Source organism: Equus quagga, chromosome 1 (genome assembly GCF_021613505.1).
Source record: "Equus quagga isolate Etosha38 chromosome 1, UCLA_HA_Equagga_1.0, whole genome shotgun sequence".
NCBI classification, from domain to species: Eukaryota; Metazoa; Chordata; class Mammalia; order Perissodactyla; family Equidae; genus Equus; species Equus quagga.
Window position 1 is genome coordinate 87,655,052 of NC_060267.1, and position 19,872 is coordinate 87,674,923.

The 19,872-nt window shown below is 48.6% G+C and overlaps 1 protein-coding gene across 6 annotated transcripts in view; it reads left to right on the forward strand.

Annotated features, from left to right (window-relative positions):
* Nucleotides 1-19,872, forward strand: part of MVB12B (multivesicular body subunit 12B) — a 188,794-nt gene that overhangs the window by 5,354 nt on the left and 163,568 nt on the right. For 5 of the 6 annotated variants that reach the window (XR_006891082.1, XR_006891081.1, XR_006891084.1 and 2 more), the window contains exons 1-2: nt 25-341; nt 12,395-12,517. Coding sequence is in view for 2 of the 6 variants with exons in the window: in XM_046678816.1 (XP_046534772.1) it covers nt 12,407-12,517 (111 nt within the window). In the remaining 4 variants the exon portion in view is untranslated. Of the gene's footprint in view, nt 1-24; nt 342-12,394; nt 12,518-19,872 lie in introns of those variants that run through there. The other variant, XR_006891083.1, reaches the window with a different exon arrangement.

Here is a 19,872-nt window from a genome sequence, read left to right on the forward strand (position 1 = left end):
CGGGCTCGGTGCCCGGCCCGCCGCAGGGACAGGCCCGGCGGCCTCGGGGCCCGGCCCTGGCGTGGCCTTGCGGCGGGCGGGAGCTCCGGGACCGAGTGCCAGCAGCGCCCCCAGGGCCGGGGCGGACGAGGGCCCCGAGAGCCGCCTCCGTCGGAGCGAGAGGTGCGGCCGCCGCGGCCACCTGCACACACGGGGAACAGTTATTTGACTCCCCCGGCCTGGGGTCCAGCTCGCTGTGGTCACATGGGCGCAGACGAGCGTGCACCTGAACCTCGGGCATCATCTGGGGTGCGGCCTCCGCTTTGACCTGGGGACAGACAGCAGAGACACCTGTCTGCAAGGTGAGGTGCCCCACCTGGGCACCCAAGACCCAGAGTCCCCATCCTGGAAGGATGTTGGGCGTGTTAAGGAGCACCCCAAGGGACCCAGCACAAGTGAGGCTCAGGGGCAGGGGCTGGGACAAGAGCCATGGCTCAGGGCCAGGGGATGTCAGATCCTCAGAGACAGCCCCCTGAGCATCTTTGTCCTCGTTGTTACCAACGCATAACTCTTCCTAAATTATCAGCCTTTCTCACCCTTAAGGATGTGACCCTTCTGTTCCTGCCGCTCAGCAGCCTCTTCAGCAGGGCACAGAGGAAGGGCACAGGAGGGCAAAATGGCTGTTGCCCCTTCTCTGCTCCCCACCCCCACCCAGGAGCCAGTGCCCCCTCAGATGTCTGCCTGGAAAGCAGACAGCAGGCCAGCGCCTCATGGGGGCCTTTGTGTCTGGTGGTTCCTCCTCAGTATAATCTCATTGTCCATTTCTCGACAGCTGGCCGGATCTCATCTGGTTTTAACAGGGCTAGAAAATCTTATCAGCTGCACCAGAAAAGCCTTAGAAAAGTTAGGAAATAAGCTCTGTGGAAGCCTAGACCCACTGAAAAACTCAGTGTACTCAGGTTAGTTACAGGAGACGGGCGACACCTTTCTTGCTCACGGGAAATTGTTTGGGGACTTGGAGATAATGTGCCATGCTCAGGATATTTAAATGGGACCTCTGAGAGATGGAGCCTTTGCTGGGACCTAGGCACCAAGACCCGTGCGTAGCAGTTGACATGGCAGTTCCTGGTTCATTTGAGCCTGGAATCATCTTCTGGAGTCCGCATTTGTCACTCCTTCCTTCTGGCTTTTAGGCCACGCTCCTGATGTATGCCTCTCTTTGGCTGGTGGGCTTTCCCCACCTCTGGCTGGAATAGTGCGCTGAGGTACCAGGGATTGAGAATTAGACCTCAGCGTCAGCCTTGGCTTTCCTACTTACTGTGTGTTCTTGGGCCAATGAATGAACTTTTCTGAGCCTCGGTTCCCTCATCTGTAGAGTGAAGCTAGTGCTAGCATCTACTGCATAGGATTATGATGAGAAGTCAGTGAAATACAAGAGAAGTGCTTAGCTCTGTGCCTGCCGCAGGGCAAGTGGTCAGTAAAAGTTAGTGGCTATTATTAAGGGCTTGTTAACTGATTAATCAGAAGGGTAGCTGCTGCTTTTTTTTTTTTTTTTTTTTTTTTTTTTTTTGAGTGCCTTTCTGTTTGTGGTTAATATTTAGCTCTTCTCAGGGCAACTGGGAAGGGATGGTGGAGTAGAGAGAACACTGGGCTTGGGGCCTAAATTTGAATCTCAGTCTACCCCCTTGGAACCCAGGTGACCCTAGGCAAGTCACAGAACCTGTTGGAACCTTCCTGAATCCCCATTTCCTTATTTATAAAAGTGGCTTAACAATAAAACCTGCCCAGCTCGTGTGAGCTCGTGTGTGTGAACATGCGTGGCACTGCAGAAGCTGAGGGTTCTCATTAAATTTAAGTGGGATACAGCGGCAGATCCTGGTTTTGTGTGTCCGTGGTTTAGACAATTGGTGTGTGTGGCAGGGGCTGTAAGAAAAAGAATACAAAAATATCTTGTGGTTTTTTTTTTTTTTTTTTTACAAAACCTCAGGACCATGTGAACGCATTGCTGGCTCCCCTCTCAGGGCCTTGGAAGGGCTTGGGGGAGGTCCAAGCTTAATCTCCATGAGTTTCATGGCAGATCTGCTTCTGGGGGCCTGCTTCAGAATCCCGGTGGCCTAGGCCCTCTGCCTGAGCAGGTTGGAAGCGCTCCATCCTTCATGCTCAAAGAGTGACATCCTTGCCACACTGGAAAGTAATGATGGTGTTGGAGTCAAGCATGGGAAATGTGAAAGGTGCTATTATGATGGTGAAGATAACAAATGACTACGTGGCTGGATGTGGTGGGCTGAGAACTCTGTATTTAGGTGGCTGCGGTTGAGTGAGCAAAGTGTCCTTTGCTGGTTGGGTTGTGGGAGGGGAGGCCTGGGTTCCTTGAATGAGCTGCCGCTCCCCAGGCTGTTCTCACTCTCTCTGAGGCCCTCCCTGGCCAACCTTTCACTGGCCCCACAGGCTCTCCTTGGCCTTCCGCTCGCTGGGCTGCCCCTGGGAATTGTGGTTTCCCTGAGTTGTCTGCACTGTTTGCAGTGAGGCCTCAGATCTCCTCTCCCCAGCTGCCCGGGAGGCAGAACCACTGCGGCGTGTGCTTGACATTACCTCCCTTGTTGGGGACATCCTGTGGGCATGGGTTTGGTTTACTTGACACGCTTCTGGCGTGATGCAGAGCTTGTCCAGGCTGAAATGTGAGAGGCCCGTGGGCCTGGAGCCCTGGGCTTGCACACTCAGCTCTGTAGCTCACACTCCCCTGAGGACCGGAGGGCCATCTTGTTGGGCCTGTGGCTAGCATCAACATGAGATTGTCCTACACGCACATATACACACACAGGCTTTTTTTTTTTAAACAGATACTGATCAGCAAAGCAAAATGTTCAAAAGAATATTCGTCGGTCCTTTAGAAGAGAAAAATAAACAAATTCTTAAGGAGCTAAATAACCCTAGGATGTTTATGAAAATGCAGATTCCAGGGCCTCAAACTCCAACCTTGGATCAGACTATCTGGGGAAGAAGACCCAGGATCTACATGTTTAGCAGGAGTCTTGGGTTGTACTCAACTTGAGAACCACAATGGCAGACGCTTTTTTTTACATTGTAAAATACACATGACATAAAATTTACCATCCTAAATAATCATTTTTAAGTGTACAGATTGGTGATGTTAAGTGCATTCATATTGTTGTGCAGCTAATCTCTGGGACTTTTTCATCTTGCAAAACTGCAACTGTGTTCATTAGACAGCTCCCATTCCCCCTCCCCCAGCCTCTGGCAACCACCGTTCTTTTTTCTGTTTCTGTGAATTTGACCACTCCAACAACGTCATATAAGTGGAATCGTATCTTTTTTGTCTTTTTGTGACTGGCTTATTTCACTTAGCCTAATGTCTTCAAGGTCCGTCCACATTGTAGCATGTGTCAGACCTTGCTTCCTTTTTAAGGCTGAATAATACCCCATTGTATGTATCGACCACATTTTGCTTTGGCCATTCTTCTGTCTTCAGACACTTGGGTTGCTTCCACCTTTTGGCTGTTACAAATAATGCTGCTATGCACATGAATGTACGGATATCTCTTTGAGACCCCGTTTTCAATTCTTTCGGGTCTATACCCAGAAGTGGAATTGCCAGGTCATATGGCAATTCTATTTTTAATTTTTTGAGGAATCACCATACCGTTTTCCATAGCAGCTGCATTTCCATTTCCACCAACTGTGGACCAGGCTTCCATTTTTTCCACGTTCTCACTAACACTAATTTTCTGGGTTTATTTTTTTTTTTTCGGTAGTAGCCATCCTAATGGGTATGAGGTGATATCTCATCGTGGTTTTGGTTTGCATTTCCCTGATGATTAGTGATGTTGAGCATCTTTTCATATGCTTCTTGACCAGTGGTCTATCGTCTTTGGAGAAATGTTTATTCAAGTCCTTTGCCTGTTTTTTCATCCAGTTATTTATTTTTTTATTGTTGAGTTTCATTTATTTATAGATTTGTATTTTAAGCCCTTATCAGATGCATGATTTGCAAACATTTTCTCCCATGCCGTAGACTGCCTTTTTTACTCTGTTGATTGTGTCTTTTGATGCAAGTTCTACATGTTCTTTATACACATTATAACCCTGTAGAGACAATAGTATCTATTATTCCAACATTATAGGCATGGAAACTTAGGCCCAGTTTAGTTAACTTGCCTGGGGTCACACAGCTGGAAGTTACTGTCAGAGCTGGGATTCAAGCTCAGCTCCCTCTGACCCCAAAGCTTGCACCCTTTCCATTCCTCTGCTTTGCCTTCCATTCCCCCTGCTAAGGTACTAGCATAAGGAGGCCCCGTGGGGGTGTGCAGGAAGTGGCGCTGGTTTGAGAGGCGCTCAGTTGCAGGAGAGGAAATATGAGCAGAAGACTTGGGAATCTCTTCTTTCGGACCACTGGGGTGCTCCTTCCTGTAGATCTGCTTTGTTGCTGAGACCCCAGAAATAGCAGAGGAGTGCAGACAGGTTTTTAACTGTCTCGTTTGTTTGTTTGTCTAAGCATTTCGTAAGCCCGTTTCTGAGACCATCTGCTTTCTCGCCGTTCCTCCAGCCGTCCGTGTGTGTTCATACCCCTGTGTCTTCGGTGGTGCCATGTCCTCTGCCTGCAATACCCTCCCCACTCTGCTCCCTCCATCATCAGGGAGGCCAGCTCAAGTGGCAATCTCCCTGACTCACCAGGCAGAAGGAAGTGTCCCCTCACTTGCAGTGCCTTTCTTTTGGGATATCTCCTCCAGCCTGCAGGCTCCATGGGTGGTGGCCGTGTCTTATTTGTCCCTGTATCACCCAGCACAGTGGCACTTCCCTGGGTTGTGTGTTATCAGTCTCAGCCCCAGCCCAGACCCAGGAAATCAGAACCCCGGGTTGGAATGGGCAGCTGTGGTTTTTACAAGCTCCTCAGGGGCGTCAGCTGTGCAGCCAGCCTGGGGACCCATGGACCCCGCCAGGCCCTCAGTCAACCTGTTTGGACTGAGTCAGACTCGCTTCCGAAACTGCTGGGAGAGCTGCCGCACCCCCCCCCCCCACCCCTCTGCAGATGGCTCATGCCTGGAGTGGTGGTGTTTGTCCTGCGTGGGACGTGAGTGATCCCAGTGTGGGGCTCTCACTGGAGGGGGCCTGGCAGGTGCACTGTCACCATTGCCTCTGCTGCTTTATATGCCCTCCTTAAACCAATGGAACACTGGAAATTTTGAGAGGATGGAAAGAACTTCATTCGTTCCTCCTTCCTTCCTTCCTTCCACCCTTCCATCCATCTACCCATAGTCCATTTATTGAGTACCTACTGTGAGCTAGGCACTGAGGTGGACATAACACCTTTGAAGAACTTATTTTCTGCTAGGGACAGTGTGTTATAACCTGAGAGGCAAGGCTGCGTGCACGTGTGTGTGCACGCATGCACGTATGCAAATGTATGTGCTGAGACCATGTCTTTGGACGTTAGAATTCTGGTGACAGCACCTGTTGGCTGGGCAATTGAGGAAGGTTTGGGTAGAATGGGAAATGTGACCTAGGTGTTGAATAGTGGGTGGGTGTCGTAGGAGAGGAACTGGGTGCTCTCGGCTGACGTGTGATGGGGAGGGAGAGCCTAGAGGACTCCTTCGAGGCTGTTGTCCATGGATGATTACCTTCAGGTTCATTCCGTTCATTCAGTCACTCATTCATCAAACTCCCAGTGAGTACCTACTATCTTGTACTCAAAGTTCAGACTAGGGACCAGCTGCTTCACCCTCTCCTGGAGCTTGTTAGAAATGCAGCTTCTTAGAAATGCAGCTTCTTGGTCCCCATCCTAGACCTGTTGAATCAGTGTTGCTGGGCTCAAGAATCTCTGTTTTAAAATTCTCCAGGTGACTCCTGTGGTAGACTTGGAGAACTCCGCTCCAGAATGTAGGATTCTCCATCTTCATCACTGCATACGCTCCCTCAATGCTTAGCACAAAGGCTCTCTATAAATGTTTGTGGACTGACTGTTGCGTGCCAGATCCTGTTAGGTGCTGGGAATGTGGGAGGATGGCAAGGTCTGCTGGGTATGAGGTATTATTAGGACGCGCCAGTGACAATAGCTAGCAGGACACTAGATACACACTTCTGAGTCTCAGGAGAAAAGTCTTTGGAAGTACTTCGGAAATTGTCAGCCAACAGGTGCAATGCTTAGGTGACCAAATGTATGAAAAGAAACTCTCAAGATCTGTTGAAAGTCAGGGAGGGGAGTGACGGTAATGGGGCCTGCCTGGCTGACCTGAGGCCAGGTGTTCTAGTGATCCTGGCCTGGCAGCGCATTTGCCCAGTGTTGAGGAGACATGTGGACATTTTTATTCTGCAGACACTGTGGCCATCAGGTCAAGGGCGTGACTCATCTTATGTCCCTGCACTTCAAGAGGCTGTTGCTCCTGGAGCCTCCTGGGGGGGTTTCATTTGTAGGCCTCTGCCTTCTGTTGGGATCTTCCTTCTTCCTGCTCTCCGGGGGGACAATATGGCCCCAAGACCTGACGGGAATGGGCAGGGATGACGCTCATTTGCGGTGACCGTGGGCAAGTCTGGATGGGACTCGTGTGCAGGAGAACGCCCCTCCCCCGGCACCAGCTTCCCTGCTTTTACAGTCGGGCCTGTTAAGGGCAGGGCTTGGGCCCCAGCAGTGCTGCAGAACTTGATCCCGGCTTTATTTTTGGAGAGTGAATTCCGGGATCTAGCCCTGCACTGTACGGGCTGCAACCTGACCCCAGGCCTGCCTCATGTGGTTGATGGAAAAGGTTTGGTCATCAAATGGTTAATATAAATCGAAGCGTAGGTCAGATTGACTGGATGCGTTTATACACCAGATTCTTCTTGTAGAAGTAACAGACCTTTACTGGGGAAAAGGAAATGCTCACCATTGTTAGTTCCCTAGCTGGAAAATTCTTTGTGATCTAGGAGAGCTTAGAAAAATATTTGCTTTAGCTCCCCACTGTCTTAGCAGCCTTCCCGGCAGCCTGTGGCCTGCGGCCACCTGACCGGACTCAACAGCATTTGTCCGAGTGAGTTGACTTCTGACTGGTCACCAGGTAAACTGACTAGACCAAAGATCAGGAGGCGCTAGGATGCTGTCCTGAGGTTCCACAGGGGACAGAGCTTGTGCGCTGTCTCCCACGGGTGGCCTTGAGAGCCGGCTGGCCGCTCTCCTGGGTGCTGCATGGACCCTGGCCTTAGCTCGCAGCCTCCAGAGGAGGTAGATCTCTGCACCTTGCTGCTTGGAAGTGGCCTGGTTTGTGTGTTTGTGTGTCGTGGTGTGCCTTGCTGAAGCCTGGCCAGGGGCTCCCTCCTGTGGGGACGGGCAGTGTCCTGTCCCCTGCTTGAGATTTGTCAGCAGAAAGGTGCTGGTAATCATGGGGCAACCGAGCAGGGCATGGATTCGTGCAGATCTCCGCTGCCACTGGGAGGCGGGCAGAGAACTGCCCCGGACGGCCACCGCAGCATCTTTTACTGGGGGACAGCCCGTTCTCAGGGGTGGCCCTGCTCTGGTGCCGTTTCCCGGGGCGAGTGAAATATTTACCCACTTGCTTCCCCAGCCCTGCAAGCTGGTAGATGTGGCCAGACAGTCATTGCCTTTTGTGCCCTTGACTTTGGATTTCAAACAAGCTGATTGCCAGTTCATCCTTCTCTGGGGACTTAATCAACCCACTGGTTTTGTCATTTCAATTACAGTAGCCCAATTTAAACCCCCACTCCCCCCTTGAAATTACTCTCCTCGCAAGTTGTGTGCAAGTCTCGCCTTCAGCCCTGGTGGGTGGCGCTGGCCCTGCTTCTGAGCCGGGCATTCCTGCCCCGGCAGGGGAGGTGGAGTCTGGGATCCCACTACACCTCCTTTGAAGGGAGTGTCCCCTGCCCCCTGCAGTGGTTGCCCCCCAAAAGCACTTTAAACTGCTCAGCCCACACCCCAGCCAGCCGCTGGAAGGGCCTCCGTGGAGAGAGGTCTGTTAGCTGGGTTTTGATTTCGGTGCAGGAGTTGATAAAACGAGGTAAACCCCAGGCTCAGAGGGCCGGGAAATTAAACAGAGATGATATAAAAGTTCCCCTGAGTTTTCAGCTGTGATACAGTAGCTTAGTTTTCTCCCAGACTGGGGCCGGGAGGCACGCCTTTGATTCTGAAACAATGTTCAGCATCAGTTAAGCCCAGCACTGCTGACTTTTAGGGATTAAGCTCGCTGTTGTAGTAATTCTTTGATCAGCTACCAGGGAGCAGTGCGCTGTCTGTACAAAGGGGCTTTCTAGTTCAAGTTCATGTCTCCGTGAACCTGGGATGACAGCGTTGGTGAGGTGCTGGAGTGCTGGGAGCTGGGCCCCCCTACCCTGCCCCCCAGGCACTGTTTGCAGCATTGCAGGCGGAAGTGGGAAGCGGGCTTTCTCCCACCCAGAGGTGTTTGCCTGGTGCATAGTATGTATTGCGCATGGCATGGAAAAAAACCCTCCTGGTGTGGACAACGCACCTCGCCCTAGCTGACTTCAGCTAGCCCCAGTATGTCCATGCAGCACACACACTCTCACTCATGCTCACACACGCTGTCCCGCCTTGCCGAGAAATCCTCTCAGGGGCAGACAGAGGGACGGCTGCCGGGAGTGTGGCTCTGCAGTCCCCAGCCTTGGAAATGATCTGGCAGAGGCTGCACACTCCGGGTAGAGATGGGGATGGGGATTGGGACCAGATGACCTGCAAGGTTGAATTAGGAGGACTAGCTCAAGGTCAGTGTTGCCACTGCACTGCCTCCACCCCAGGAGCAGACGTGACTCCCAGCCGCCACCACCTCCTTCCTTACCTGGGCGTTTACTGAGAACGGACAGAGTTTCAGGCTGGCTCAATCCTGTAATTCTGAGAGATCGCAACATCTGTTATCTTGTCATCTAAAGTACTGGGTCAACTTTTGGCTTCCCTGTAGAGACCCTCCTTCGGGCTATAGCTGGGATGGTAGAAGTTTCCCCAAATTGCCCCCCTCCTCCTCCCGGTGACTTGCAGTTGGTAATGGAGCCCCTGTGTGCTGTCGGTGGCGCTTGCACCGAGCTATACATCAACCGTTCCCTCCCGTGCAGTGATCGGATCTCCCTCATTAGGCCTAAATTTACCTCCGTCCTACACAAACATGGCCTTAGCTCATTTTTATTGTTGTAAATTATTTATGAGGAAAATGTTGAATCTTGAAACTGAGGTGTGAGGGAAATTAATCCCACGTTACTTTTATCTTTCTGTACTTTTTCCCCCTTGCTTCGCTTATTGGGCCATGGCTAGAGAAAGAAGAGCTCTGACATTTTAAAATATAATTAGCGTCGAAGCCACTTTCTCGATCGGGCATCCAATGGGGTGTTGGTCTCTCTCTGTGCGGTGTCGTGGAAAGCAGACCGGACTGGAGAGGGAGGCTGGAGGTCTTGTTCGGCTCTGCCGTCTGCCAGCTGCATGATGTCTGAGAACTCCGGGCAAAATGTGTTTTCTCCTGCAAAATGGGGATAATAGGACCCAGCCACCTCCCAGATTTGGTGTGAGCATCAGTGGAGACGGAGCCTGAGGAGCTCTTTGAGAATTGCAAAGCGCTGTACGAACGCCCCGGAGGTGTGTTAGTGTGTTTTGCGTACAGTTAGGATTTTGAGATAGAGGAGGATGCTGGCTGAGGAGCTGCGGGGGATGAAACCCAGAGTTGTTACAAGCAGGCCTTGGTGTTTTCTGTTTTAGTCTTGCCTTGCCTCTTGCCAGACAGGTTGATGTTGGTCTTCCACACCCTGCTCTCACCCTCCCCTCCCCGGGCAGATTTGCTCTGCAGGCCCACATTAATGGCCTCTTCTCCCCCTCACAGAGGCCTGGCCTGTGACCCTGGGCGCCTGAGTACCCGGTGGTGCCATCCCTTCTGGCTCGAGGCTCCATGCAGCCCGGGAAACGTGGAGTGCTAGTTAATAAATGGCCTTTTGTTAGGAAGGTCAATTGAAGTGACGGTCGAGACGCTGTTAAAAGTAATTTGCAGTCAGAAAATATGTAATTCAGGGCAAGCTGCTTTGAGTGATTGCCTCTGCCATGGATATCTTGGGTGTTTCTCATTAAAAGCTTCCTTTGATGGTGGTGGTGCTTCCTCCACCGCAGAGCCGGCCCAGGCCCCTGCGCAGCGAGGAGTCATTTGTCTGTATTTCACAAAGGCTGCCTGGATCCCCAGGGTACTGCAGCTGGGGGGGAAGGCAAGAAGAAGGCGTGCATCCGAGATGCTCCGTGCCCGATGCTCTGCTCCGCGCATCCTCCCATTCTGCAGGCTGGGCTGTGACCATGCACGCAGGGGCACAGGCCGCAGGCTCCTTTGTCTGCCTCAGCAGGAGGCAGCCTGCAGCCATCTTGGAACCTGCTGCAGGGCTGTCTCTCTGGTGCATTCTGGGAGCAGCGCTGTTTCTTTAAGAGCAAATTTACCCCACTGCACTGGATAGCGTGCTTCAGAGCAAAAGAGAGCCATTGTCATCAGTTCCTCGTGGAGGATACGGTGACCCGAGACATGAATCCATCAAGAAATAAAATATTTCTTGTTTATTCCCATGCTTGCCTCCTCTCCCTCTCTTAGATAGTAGAGGCAGTACTATCTTAATAAAAAAAAAACCTTACCTCGCATGTTCTTTATTAAATTCACAGCGTGATATTTTAGCACTGGCAGAATTCGTGCATTCTGTTAATGAGTTGTTAATTGCAAAGCGTTTTGGTAACCAACAGCAGGTAACGCTATTTTGCAAACTGCAGCAGTGTTGTTTTCATGTTACCAATAATATGGGATTCTCCAGCGTGAAGATACTTTTTGGTCCGTTTTTGTTTTGGATTAGGCTGGTGCACATATTTATTGCTAAACATTCTTTCTTGGGGGCCTACCTGTGTATTTATTCAATAAGTATTTACTTAATGCCTACTGTGGGCAGGAAGCGTGAAGCACTGTGCTTTATGCAGATAAACCTGCCTGGCAAATGAAATTTGAAAACAGAAGTTGATGCAGTGGTCTGGCCTGGTACCCTACCCCCTGCTCTGGGCTTCTAGAACCTTATTTTCAGTATAATCAAGTAAAGCGTAACTTAGTTTGGCTTTTGTGTTAAACAGAAGCTAAGCCTGAGGCTGCTGCCAGGCACTTCCCAGCCTGGATTGAGGACTTGGCACCCTTGCATTGATGAGTCTGTTTCCGGAGCCTTCTGTAGGTTCCGAGGATGCTGATTACGGGGGTAACTTGCACACAGCATTCTGATGGTTCCTGTTTAGGAGGCTGCAGTCATTTTTAATAGCCTCTGCCTTTTCTGATTCTGGGCTGAGAATTAAGAATGCTCTTCCTGCCTGCTTAGTTAGGCAGGGTGTTTGGTTTGCTTTAGAAGTGGGAACCAGCCTTGAGAGATCTGGCAGATCTGCAGCCAGTGGAATTTAATTGCTGCAGAAGGAGGTGGAATTTAACTTGCTCTTTTTCACTGCTTGTCCTTTTAAAAGTACTAAAAGTCATTTACATAAGGTGTTACCTTTTTCATTTGCTTTCTGGTGCACTGCCACTCGAGCTGCGCGGACCCGGTGCTCTCCATATTCTGCTTGTCTCCTCTGGTCACATCAAGAGGCAGTCAACAGCAGAATAATAATTCCAGTTCCCCTCCCTTTCTCTCCAAGTGCCCAGCAAGAATTATGGTCATTGTTAGTGTTGAGCTTTGAGTAAGTGCCCATATGACCTGCGGGATTAAACACAACAAAGGGATCTGCCGGTCCTCTGCCCGCCAGGCTAATCTGCTTTTGCGGAGCGCCTACTGTGCGCCAGGGGCCTCTCCGGGGCCTCCGTTTATGCGACTGCTATTTCTCACTGCAGCTCTGCAAGTCAGTATCATGACCTCTTCTTGCTCAAAGTCATGGATCCTGGACTACACACCCTTCTTTTGCCTCCGTGCCCAGAACACTTTTGTGTTTTCGAAGCTCTGCCTAATGAGTAGTCCACCCTTGGTTGTAACAGAGGCTGTGGATTTGGAAGTCTGCTCTTCCATAAGGGGATATTGTAAGAGAGAGATGAAAAGTGTCGTTAGACGCCGTGTCTGATTTATCCTCAGCGAAGCTACTGGTGTGTGTTAAGAAGTCAGGCACCAGGACAGGAGAGTTGAGAATGGTTTGCTTTTGGGTTTGAGTCAAAATCACCTCCTCCAAGCCGGGGCAAGCCCTCATTCACTACGTTAGCTCAGTGTTCAAAGCTAACTTGTGAAGAGCAGGGGCCAGAGATGATCCGAGTTCTTGACCTGAGGAAAGAGTCAGGTAAGGCCGGGGCTCCCTTAGCCAGTTCAGGTATGCGGACTTAGCTCAGGATGTTTGCCCCAGGATTCTGGTTCTAACTGTTTGAAACTTTGTGTCATTCGCTTTAAACCCTCAGTTTGAATTTTGTGCTTTCTTCTTCCTTTTCGGAACCAGGACCAATCCACCATGCCCGAAGTCAAGGACCTTTCAGAATCCTTGCCAGAGACGTCGATGGATCCCATCACGGGAGTGGGGGTGGTGGCTTCTCGGAACCGAGCCCCGACGGGCTACGATGTAGTAAGTCAAGATTCACTGACTCAACAAATACTTACCGCCTGTGTTCAAGACTCTCTGAGCCTTGTCTGTAAGATGTGCTTCTTCCCTCCGGGAGCTTAAAAAGGGAGGAAAGTATCACCGATGGGAAGGCGTAGGGAGTGTCCTGGTTTGGGAGTCAGAAGACCTGAGCCCATCTGGGCTGCTTCCTGGCCTTGGCCGTGGCCGAGTCACTTGACCTCTGTGATGCCCATTTTCACCTTCTGTAAAATTAAGTTGGATCAGTTGATTTCCAAAGGCACTTCTAGTTGTGATGTTTCATGAAAAGAATCCAAGAGTCTGAAAGACCCTCGGTGGTTGTCACAGACTGTCCTACACGTATAAATGTCATAAAGGTATTGCCATACGTTTGTATAGCTCTTTACAGTTCACAGAGCGGTCTCCAGCCCGTGGACTCATTTCGCTCTCACAGGCCCCTGGAAGGCTGAGAGGGCAAGTAGCTTTATTTCCACTCAGCTGATTAGCAGCCCCCGAGCTCCGAGAAGGCCAGTGCCGGGTTCCCAGTCCTTGGGAGTGGTGAATCAGGGCCAGAGCCCTCCCAAGTTCAGTGCTCTGACCGGACGCACCCCACAGTGTAGCACAGAACTTGCCGTGCTTTTCAGCAGACTTCCGTGGGGGGTTCAACAGTGCTGATGGCTGGGATGGGTTATTGTGTTGTTTCAATAGATAAATTCCTATTTGGGTGGAGCTTAAAGAGTGCACGGTAACATCAGGACGGTTTAGTTAACAGAGGCTGCGTCCTGTATTCCAAGATTCTAAGGTGGTCTGATTTTCCTTTCCTCATTTTGTTTATTGTTTTCCTCTTGTTCATGGAAAATGCGTACCAAGAATACATAAGAATTAAAGAACGTGCGTCTCATTAATAGCATTGAAAGCCTGCCACAGTGATTAGATTGGTGTATCTGATGTTGCAGGCATGGGAGGGATGCAGTGCCTGGTCCAGAAGCAGCCCTAGGGCAGGGTTTCTTCTCCTTGGCACTATTGACATTTTGGGCCAGATAATCAGATAATTTTGTGTTGTGGGGTTATCCTGCGCATGGTAGGATATTCAACCGCATCCCTGGCCTCCATCTACTAGATGCCAGTAGCACCAACCCTCCAGTTGTGACAACCAAAAATGTGTGCAGACATTGCCGGATGTCTGCAGGCAGAGGGGGTGGGCGGGCAAAGTCAGCCCCCATTGAGAACGCCGCCGTAAAGGCAGCTGCATGTCGGGTCAGCCCGTGCTGGGTCCTGGCTGAGGGAAGAGAAGCCGGTTAAAATGCTCCACATCACTTCCCCAACTGTTTGAACATTTATAAACATTTTAAAAGTGAAAGAACGAGGGGATCTTTTTTGACAAAGATTTGAGTCTTACCTGCTGCCTGACTTCAAAGCCCTGTTTGAATGTATAACTTGCCATAAAACAGAATCATTAGATATGGCTCTGTGCCATAAAACTCTTGGGGAAGCTAGTAAAAATGTTCCTGATTTGAGAAGCCAAAGTGTCTTTTGATGAATTAGATATGAAGCAGCTAGCCGTGAATCAGGGCAGGGACTCAGTGCTGCCGTCCCTGGAGGACCGGCTCAGGGTTGCTCTCCCCGGAGGGCTCGCGTGGGGGCTCACACCAGCCCATGGGCCTCCCCGTCTTCTTGCTGTTCTCTTCGGCCGGTCTGCGTCTTTAACGTTCTGCTGGTACCTTGGGGGTCATCTTGGATGCGTGGCTAGTGGGCGGCACGTGGCCTCTGCTAGTCTGGTTTTCTGAAAGTCTTGGTGAGTGTGACAGGAGCAGAATCTATCCCTATCATTTTCTCCTAACATCTAGCTCAGGGCAGAAGAGCGCGGTGTCAAATGAGTAAAATTAATAAGCACATTTCATGATTATACCGTCCTGTGCATTACAGTGAAAGGTGAGCAGGGCAAGAGGCTCCAGGGGTCAGCCTGGCAATTACCCAGCCTCGGCACGCCGAGATGGAGAGTGTCCGAGCTCCCTCTCCTAGCCCTTTCAGGGAGAGAGGTGGGGGTCCTCTCTTTGTTCTGGCCGCTGGACTGTTCTCAGATAAGCGTCCGGTTCCCCAGAGGTCTGACCCCGAGTTCAAGGGGAACAGAGGGAGGCCAGGGGGAGGAGAGGCGCTCCCCACTCCTTGTATCCGGAGTTTCGTATGAAGTCAGCATCCAAACCGAGATGTAAGGCCTTTTATGGTGGCTGCAGAGATGCTGAGACAGAACTGCAGTGGCCGAGGAAGCCCTGCTGAGGACTGTGGGGAGCCCTCGCTCTGCCTGTCATATCTGTGGTAGGATGAATCCTTCCTGGGAGGAGAATACGTTAAGTACTGTGACCACGCAGCCCCGAGAGTTAGGGACCAGATGGACTGCCGACCCTGGGTAGCACAGCCGCTTTCAAATGAGCACAGTCCTGTTGCTGCTTGAAGTAAAAGATGCCAAATGTATGTTTCTAAAAATTTAATCTCACAGCTTCTCCGCAGGTCAGGGGAAGCTTCTCAGGTTAGGGGGCTGGGGATTATTTGTTAAACTGCCCAATTTATCCTCCCTGTTTTTGCAGTCCTCTCTGAAGTAGCCTCGCCTTTCTGTTCTGCAGCCAGACTCTTAGATCTTAGAGTGACTGGTGCTCGTCTCTGCTGTCAGAGGGCAGGTGGGTGGGTCTTGTGTGTCCTTGTGACACCACGGTACCTGGCGTAATGACTCTGTGTTCCAGATGCGGCGTTTGCCGAAGGTAGTACGTGCTGTCTTATCATATGTGGATGGTCAGTTTTCAACGAATTGTAATTCCGTAGAAGCACTTCGTGCTAAAGCTCCTCTGCACAGAGTTAACTTTTGATTTCCAAGTTACCCTGGGATGGTGCAGCGTCTGGGACCGTCAAGTTGGACGCTTCTCATCACCAGTGTTGGGTGTATTTCTGTGTATTTCCAGTGAAATACATCCTACCTTTTACCTACATTATTTTGCCTTGCTAAATGAGTGTTTACAACTCAGAGGCTAAAGCCACAGCACCGTATTTATGAGATGACTCATTCCTTCCAAAAAGGAAATGTCTTCCTTTGATAATATACTTTTTGGTAATATACTTTCACATGATTACACAGTGTTTTTTGCAAAAACAAATAAAACAAGAAGCCAACAATACAGAGAAAGAATAATCAAACACTCCAGAGTATTTTAATCTTAAATTATTTATTCATCCAACCTTTTTTTGAGTACCTACTATGTGCCAGCTAGGAGCGGGGGATATGGTGGTGAGCAAAAGCATGCAGTGTTCCTGCCTTCATGAACCTTACAGTCTAGGGGGGAGAGAGACAATTAAATGATGACACGAATAAGTGGAAAATAAAATTGCGGTAGATGCTTTGAAGGGAAGTCCTGACAGACTGTTTTATCTTTCAGATCTAGCTTTCCAGATCTATCCATTTCTCTTGCTAAATCCCAGATTATGACAGCATGAAGCCCCTCCGGCTCACTCTAGAGATCGCTTCCTTTCTTCAGTCCCCCGAGACCTGCCAGGTGTTGGTCCTCCAGCTTCTCTGGGCCTTTCCCAGGGCACTGCCCCACGAGTGCTTAGGGTTCTTCACCTCTGGCTTTCTCCCCTGCCACCACACTGTCACTTTTGTGTTGATGACGTCTGTGAGGTCACCCTTGGTGGAGTCCAGCTCCCTGGCCAACCTGGCAGCGGCTACTCCCCGCTTTCTGGCCTGAGTGGGGATGGACACTGCTTTCCCCTCTACTCCCTTCTTCTGTGGCCTTCTGTGGTTTCCCATGGAACAGCTGAGACCAGAGTTACTTTAATGAGACCTTTCTGGAGCTTTGAGGATAATGGGAACGAGAGCATACAACTCAGAGCATCTTGACGCCTGCTGCTGAGGCCCAGGTCCTTCCTCCACCCCGCCTGCCCAGCCTCGCCTTTGGCTGCCTTCATTCCACCAAACCCCGGCAGCGGGTGGAGCTGCTGTACCTGGCGTCCCGGCCATCTTGAGTCCAGGTCTCAGAGACATCAGGAGATATTTTTCTTTTTCCTCACTCCAAGGTAAGACTCCTCCATTCTCTTCCTGAGAAACCCCGCCCTACACACAGGAGTCTTTCTGACACAGTGACCCTGAAGTGACAGCTTATCCTATAGTTCCATGACTGTTTCCAGACGTCCAGGTGGGGCATTTTCCAGCTTTTGTGGGCCTCAATCCTCTGGAGGACCCCATCCCTCCAGTTCCTGCTGCAGCAGGTCTGGGATGGACCTGAGAATTTGCATTTCTGGCCAGTTCCCAGGTGATGTTGACGCTGCTGGTCCAGGGGCCACACTTTAAGAACTCCTGGTCTAGGTTAAATCGTTTTAGATAATCTCTGCGTGTGGCCACATGTCTGTCTAGGGAGGGCGCTGCCAGCTTTCCTTGTTGTTTTCCAGCCTCTCCTGACTTAGAGTTCAGAAGGCTTTTGAGAATGTGTGTGTATGTTTGTGGGTTTTTTAAAAACCATATTTTACATACACATACAAATAGGATGAAAAAATAATATATTGAGGGCGTAACTCTATATCAATCCATAAAGATATATCCCATCCTTTAAATAATGCGTAATATTTTATTATCTGGTTACACCAAAATTTGGCTAATGATCTCATATTGAAGGACATTTTGTTTCCTTTTTTTTTTTTTTTGCTGAGGAATATTTGCCCTGAGCTAATACCTGTGTCAGTTTTCCTCTATTTTTTTTTTATTTTAATTGTTATTTTTTTCGGATGTACATCATATTTCAAATTCTGGATACATTACATCATGTTCACCACCCGAACACTAATTATAGTGCATCCCCTCACATGTGAGCCTAATCACCCCTTTTGCCCTCCCCCTCCCCCCTTCCCCAATGGTAACCACCAGTCCAATCTCCAATGCTATGTGTTTTGTTTTGTTTTTTTTGTCGTTTTTATCTTCTACTTATGAGTGAGATCATATGGTATTTGACTTTCTCCCTCTGACTTTTTTCACTCAGCATAATACCCTCAAGGTCCAACCATGTTGTCACAAATGTCCGGATTTCGTCATTTCTTATGGCTGAGTAGTAGTCCGTCGTGTATAAATACCACATCTTCTTTATCCATTCGTCCCTTGATGGGCACCTAGGTTGCTTCCAAGTCTTGTGTATAATGCCGCAATGAACATAGGGGTGCAAGTATCTTTATGCCTTTGTGTTTTCAAGTTCTTTGGATAAATACCCAGCAGTGGAATAGCTGGATCATACGGTAGATCTATCCTTAATTTTCTGAGGATACTCCAAACTGCTTTCCATAGTGGCTGCACCAGTTTGCACTGTCACCAGCAGTGAACAAGGGTTCCCTTCTCTCCATACCCTCTCCAACATTTATTGTTTCCTGTTTTGTTAATTATAGCCATTCTGACTGGAGTGAGGTGATACCTCATTGTAGTCTTGATTTGCATTTCCCTGATAGCTAATGATGTTGAGCATCTTTTCATATGCCTGTTGGCCATCTGTATTTCTTCTTTGGAGAAATCTCTGTTCAGATCTTTTGCCCATTTCCTAATTGGATTGTTGGTTTTTTTGTTGTTGAGCTGTATGAGTTCTTTGTATATTTTAGATATTAACCCGTTATCTGATATGTGGTTTGCAAATATCTTCTCCCAATTGTTAGGTTGTCTTTTTGTTTTGTTGATGGTTTCCTTTGCTGTGCAGAAACTTTTTAGTTTGATGTAGTCCCATTTGTTCATTTTTTCTTTTGTTTCCCTTGCCTGGTCAGACATGGGACTTGAAAATATGCTGCTCAGACCAATGTCATAGAGCGTACTGCCTATGTTTTCTTCTAGAAGTCTCATGGTTTTGGGTCTTACATTCAAGTCTTTAATCCATTTTAAGTTGATTTTTGTGCATGGTGTAAGGGAATGGTCTACTTTCATTCTTTTGCATGTGGCTTTCCAGTTTTCCCAACATCATTTATTGAAGAGACTCTCCTTTCTCCATCGTATGCTCTTGGCTCCCTTGTCGAATATTAGCTGTCCATAAACGTGTGGGTTTACTTCTGGGCTCTCAATTTTGTTCCATTGATCTGTGTGTCTGTTTTTGTGCCAGTACCATGCTGTTTTGGTTACTATGGCTTTGTAGTGTAATTTGAAATCGGGGAGTGTGATACCTCCAGCTTTGTTCTTTTTTCTCAGGATTCCTTTGGCTATTTGGGGTCTTTTGTTGTTCCATATAAATTTTAGGATTCTTTGTTCTATTTCTGTAAAAAATGTTGTTGGAACTTTAATAGGGATTGCATGGAATCTATAGATTGCTTTAGGAAGTATGGACATTTTAATAATGTTAATTCTTCCAGTCCAAGAGCACGGAATATCTTTCCATTTCTTTGTGTCTTCTTTGATTTCTTTCAACAATGTTTTATAGTTTTCGGTGTACAGATCTTTCACCTCTTTCGTTAAGTTTATTCCTAGGTATTTTATTCTTTTTGCTGCAATTGTAAATGGGGTTGTATTCTTAATTTCTCTTTCTGCTACTTCGTTGTTAGTGTATAGAAACGCAACGGATTTTTGTACATTGATTTTGTATCCTGCAACTTGACTGTATTCCTTTATTATTTCTAAAAGTTTTTTAGTGGACTCTTTAGGGTTTTCTAGATATAAAATCATGTCATCTGCAAAGAGTGACAGTTTCACTTCTTCTTTTCCAATGTGGATCCCTTTTATTTCTTTTTCTTGCCTGATTGCTCTGGCTAGGACTTCCAATACTATGTTAAATAAGAGTGGTGACAGTGGGCATCCTTGTCTGGTTCCTGTTCTTAGAGGGATAGCTTTCAGTTTTTCTCCATTGAGAATGATATTTGCTGTGGGTTTGTCATATATGGCCTTTATTATGTTGAGGTATTTTCCTTCTATACCCAATTTGTTTAGAGTTTTTATCATAAATGGATGTTGTATCTTGTCAAATGCTTTCTCTGCATCTATTGAGATGATCATGTGATTTTTATTCTTCATTTTGTTAATGTGGTGTATCATGTTGATAGATTTGCGGATGTTGAACCATCCCTGCATCCCCGGATTGAAACCCACTTGATCATGATGTATGATCTTTTTAACGTATTGTTGTATTCGATTTGCTAGTATTTTGTTGAGGATTTTTGCATCGATGTTCATCAGTGATAATGGCCTGTAGTTTTCTTTTTTTGTGTTGTCCTTGTCTGGTTTTGGTATCAGGATAATGTTGGCTTTGCAGAATGAGTTAGGAAGCCTCCCCTCCTCTTCAGTTTTTTGGAAGATTTTGACAAGAATAGGTATTAAGTCTTCTTTGAATGTTTGGTAGAATTCACCAGGGAAGCCATCTGGT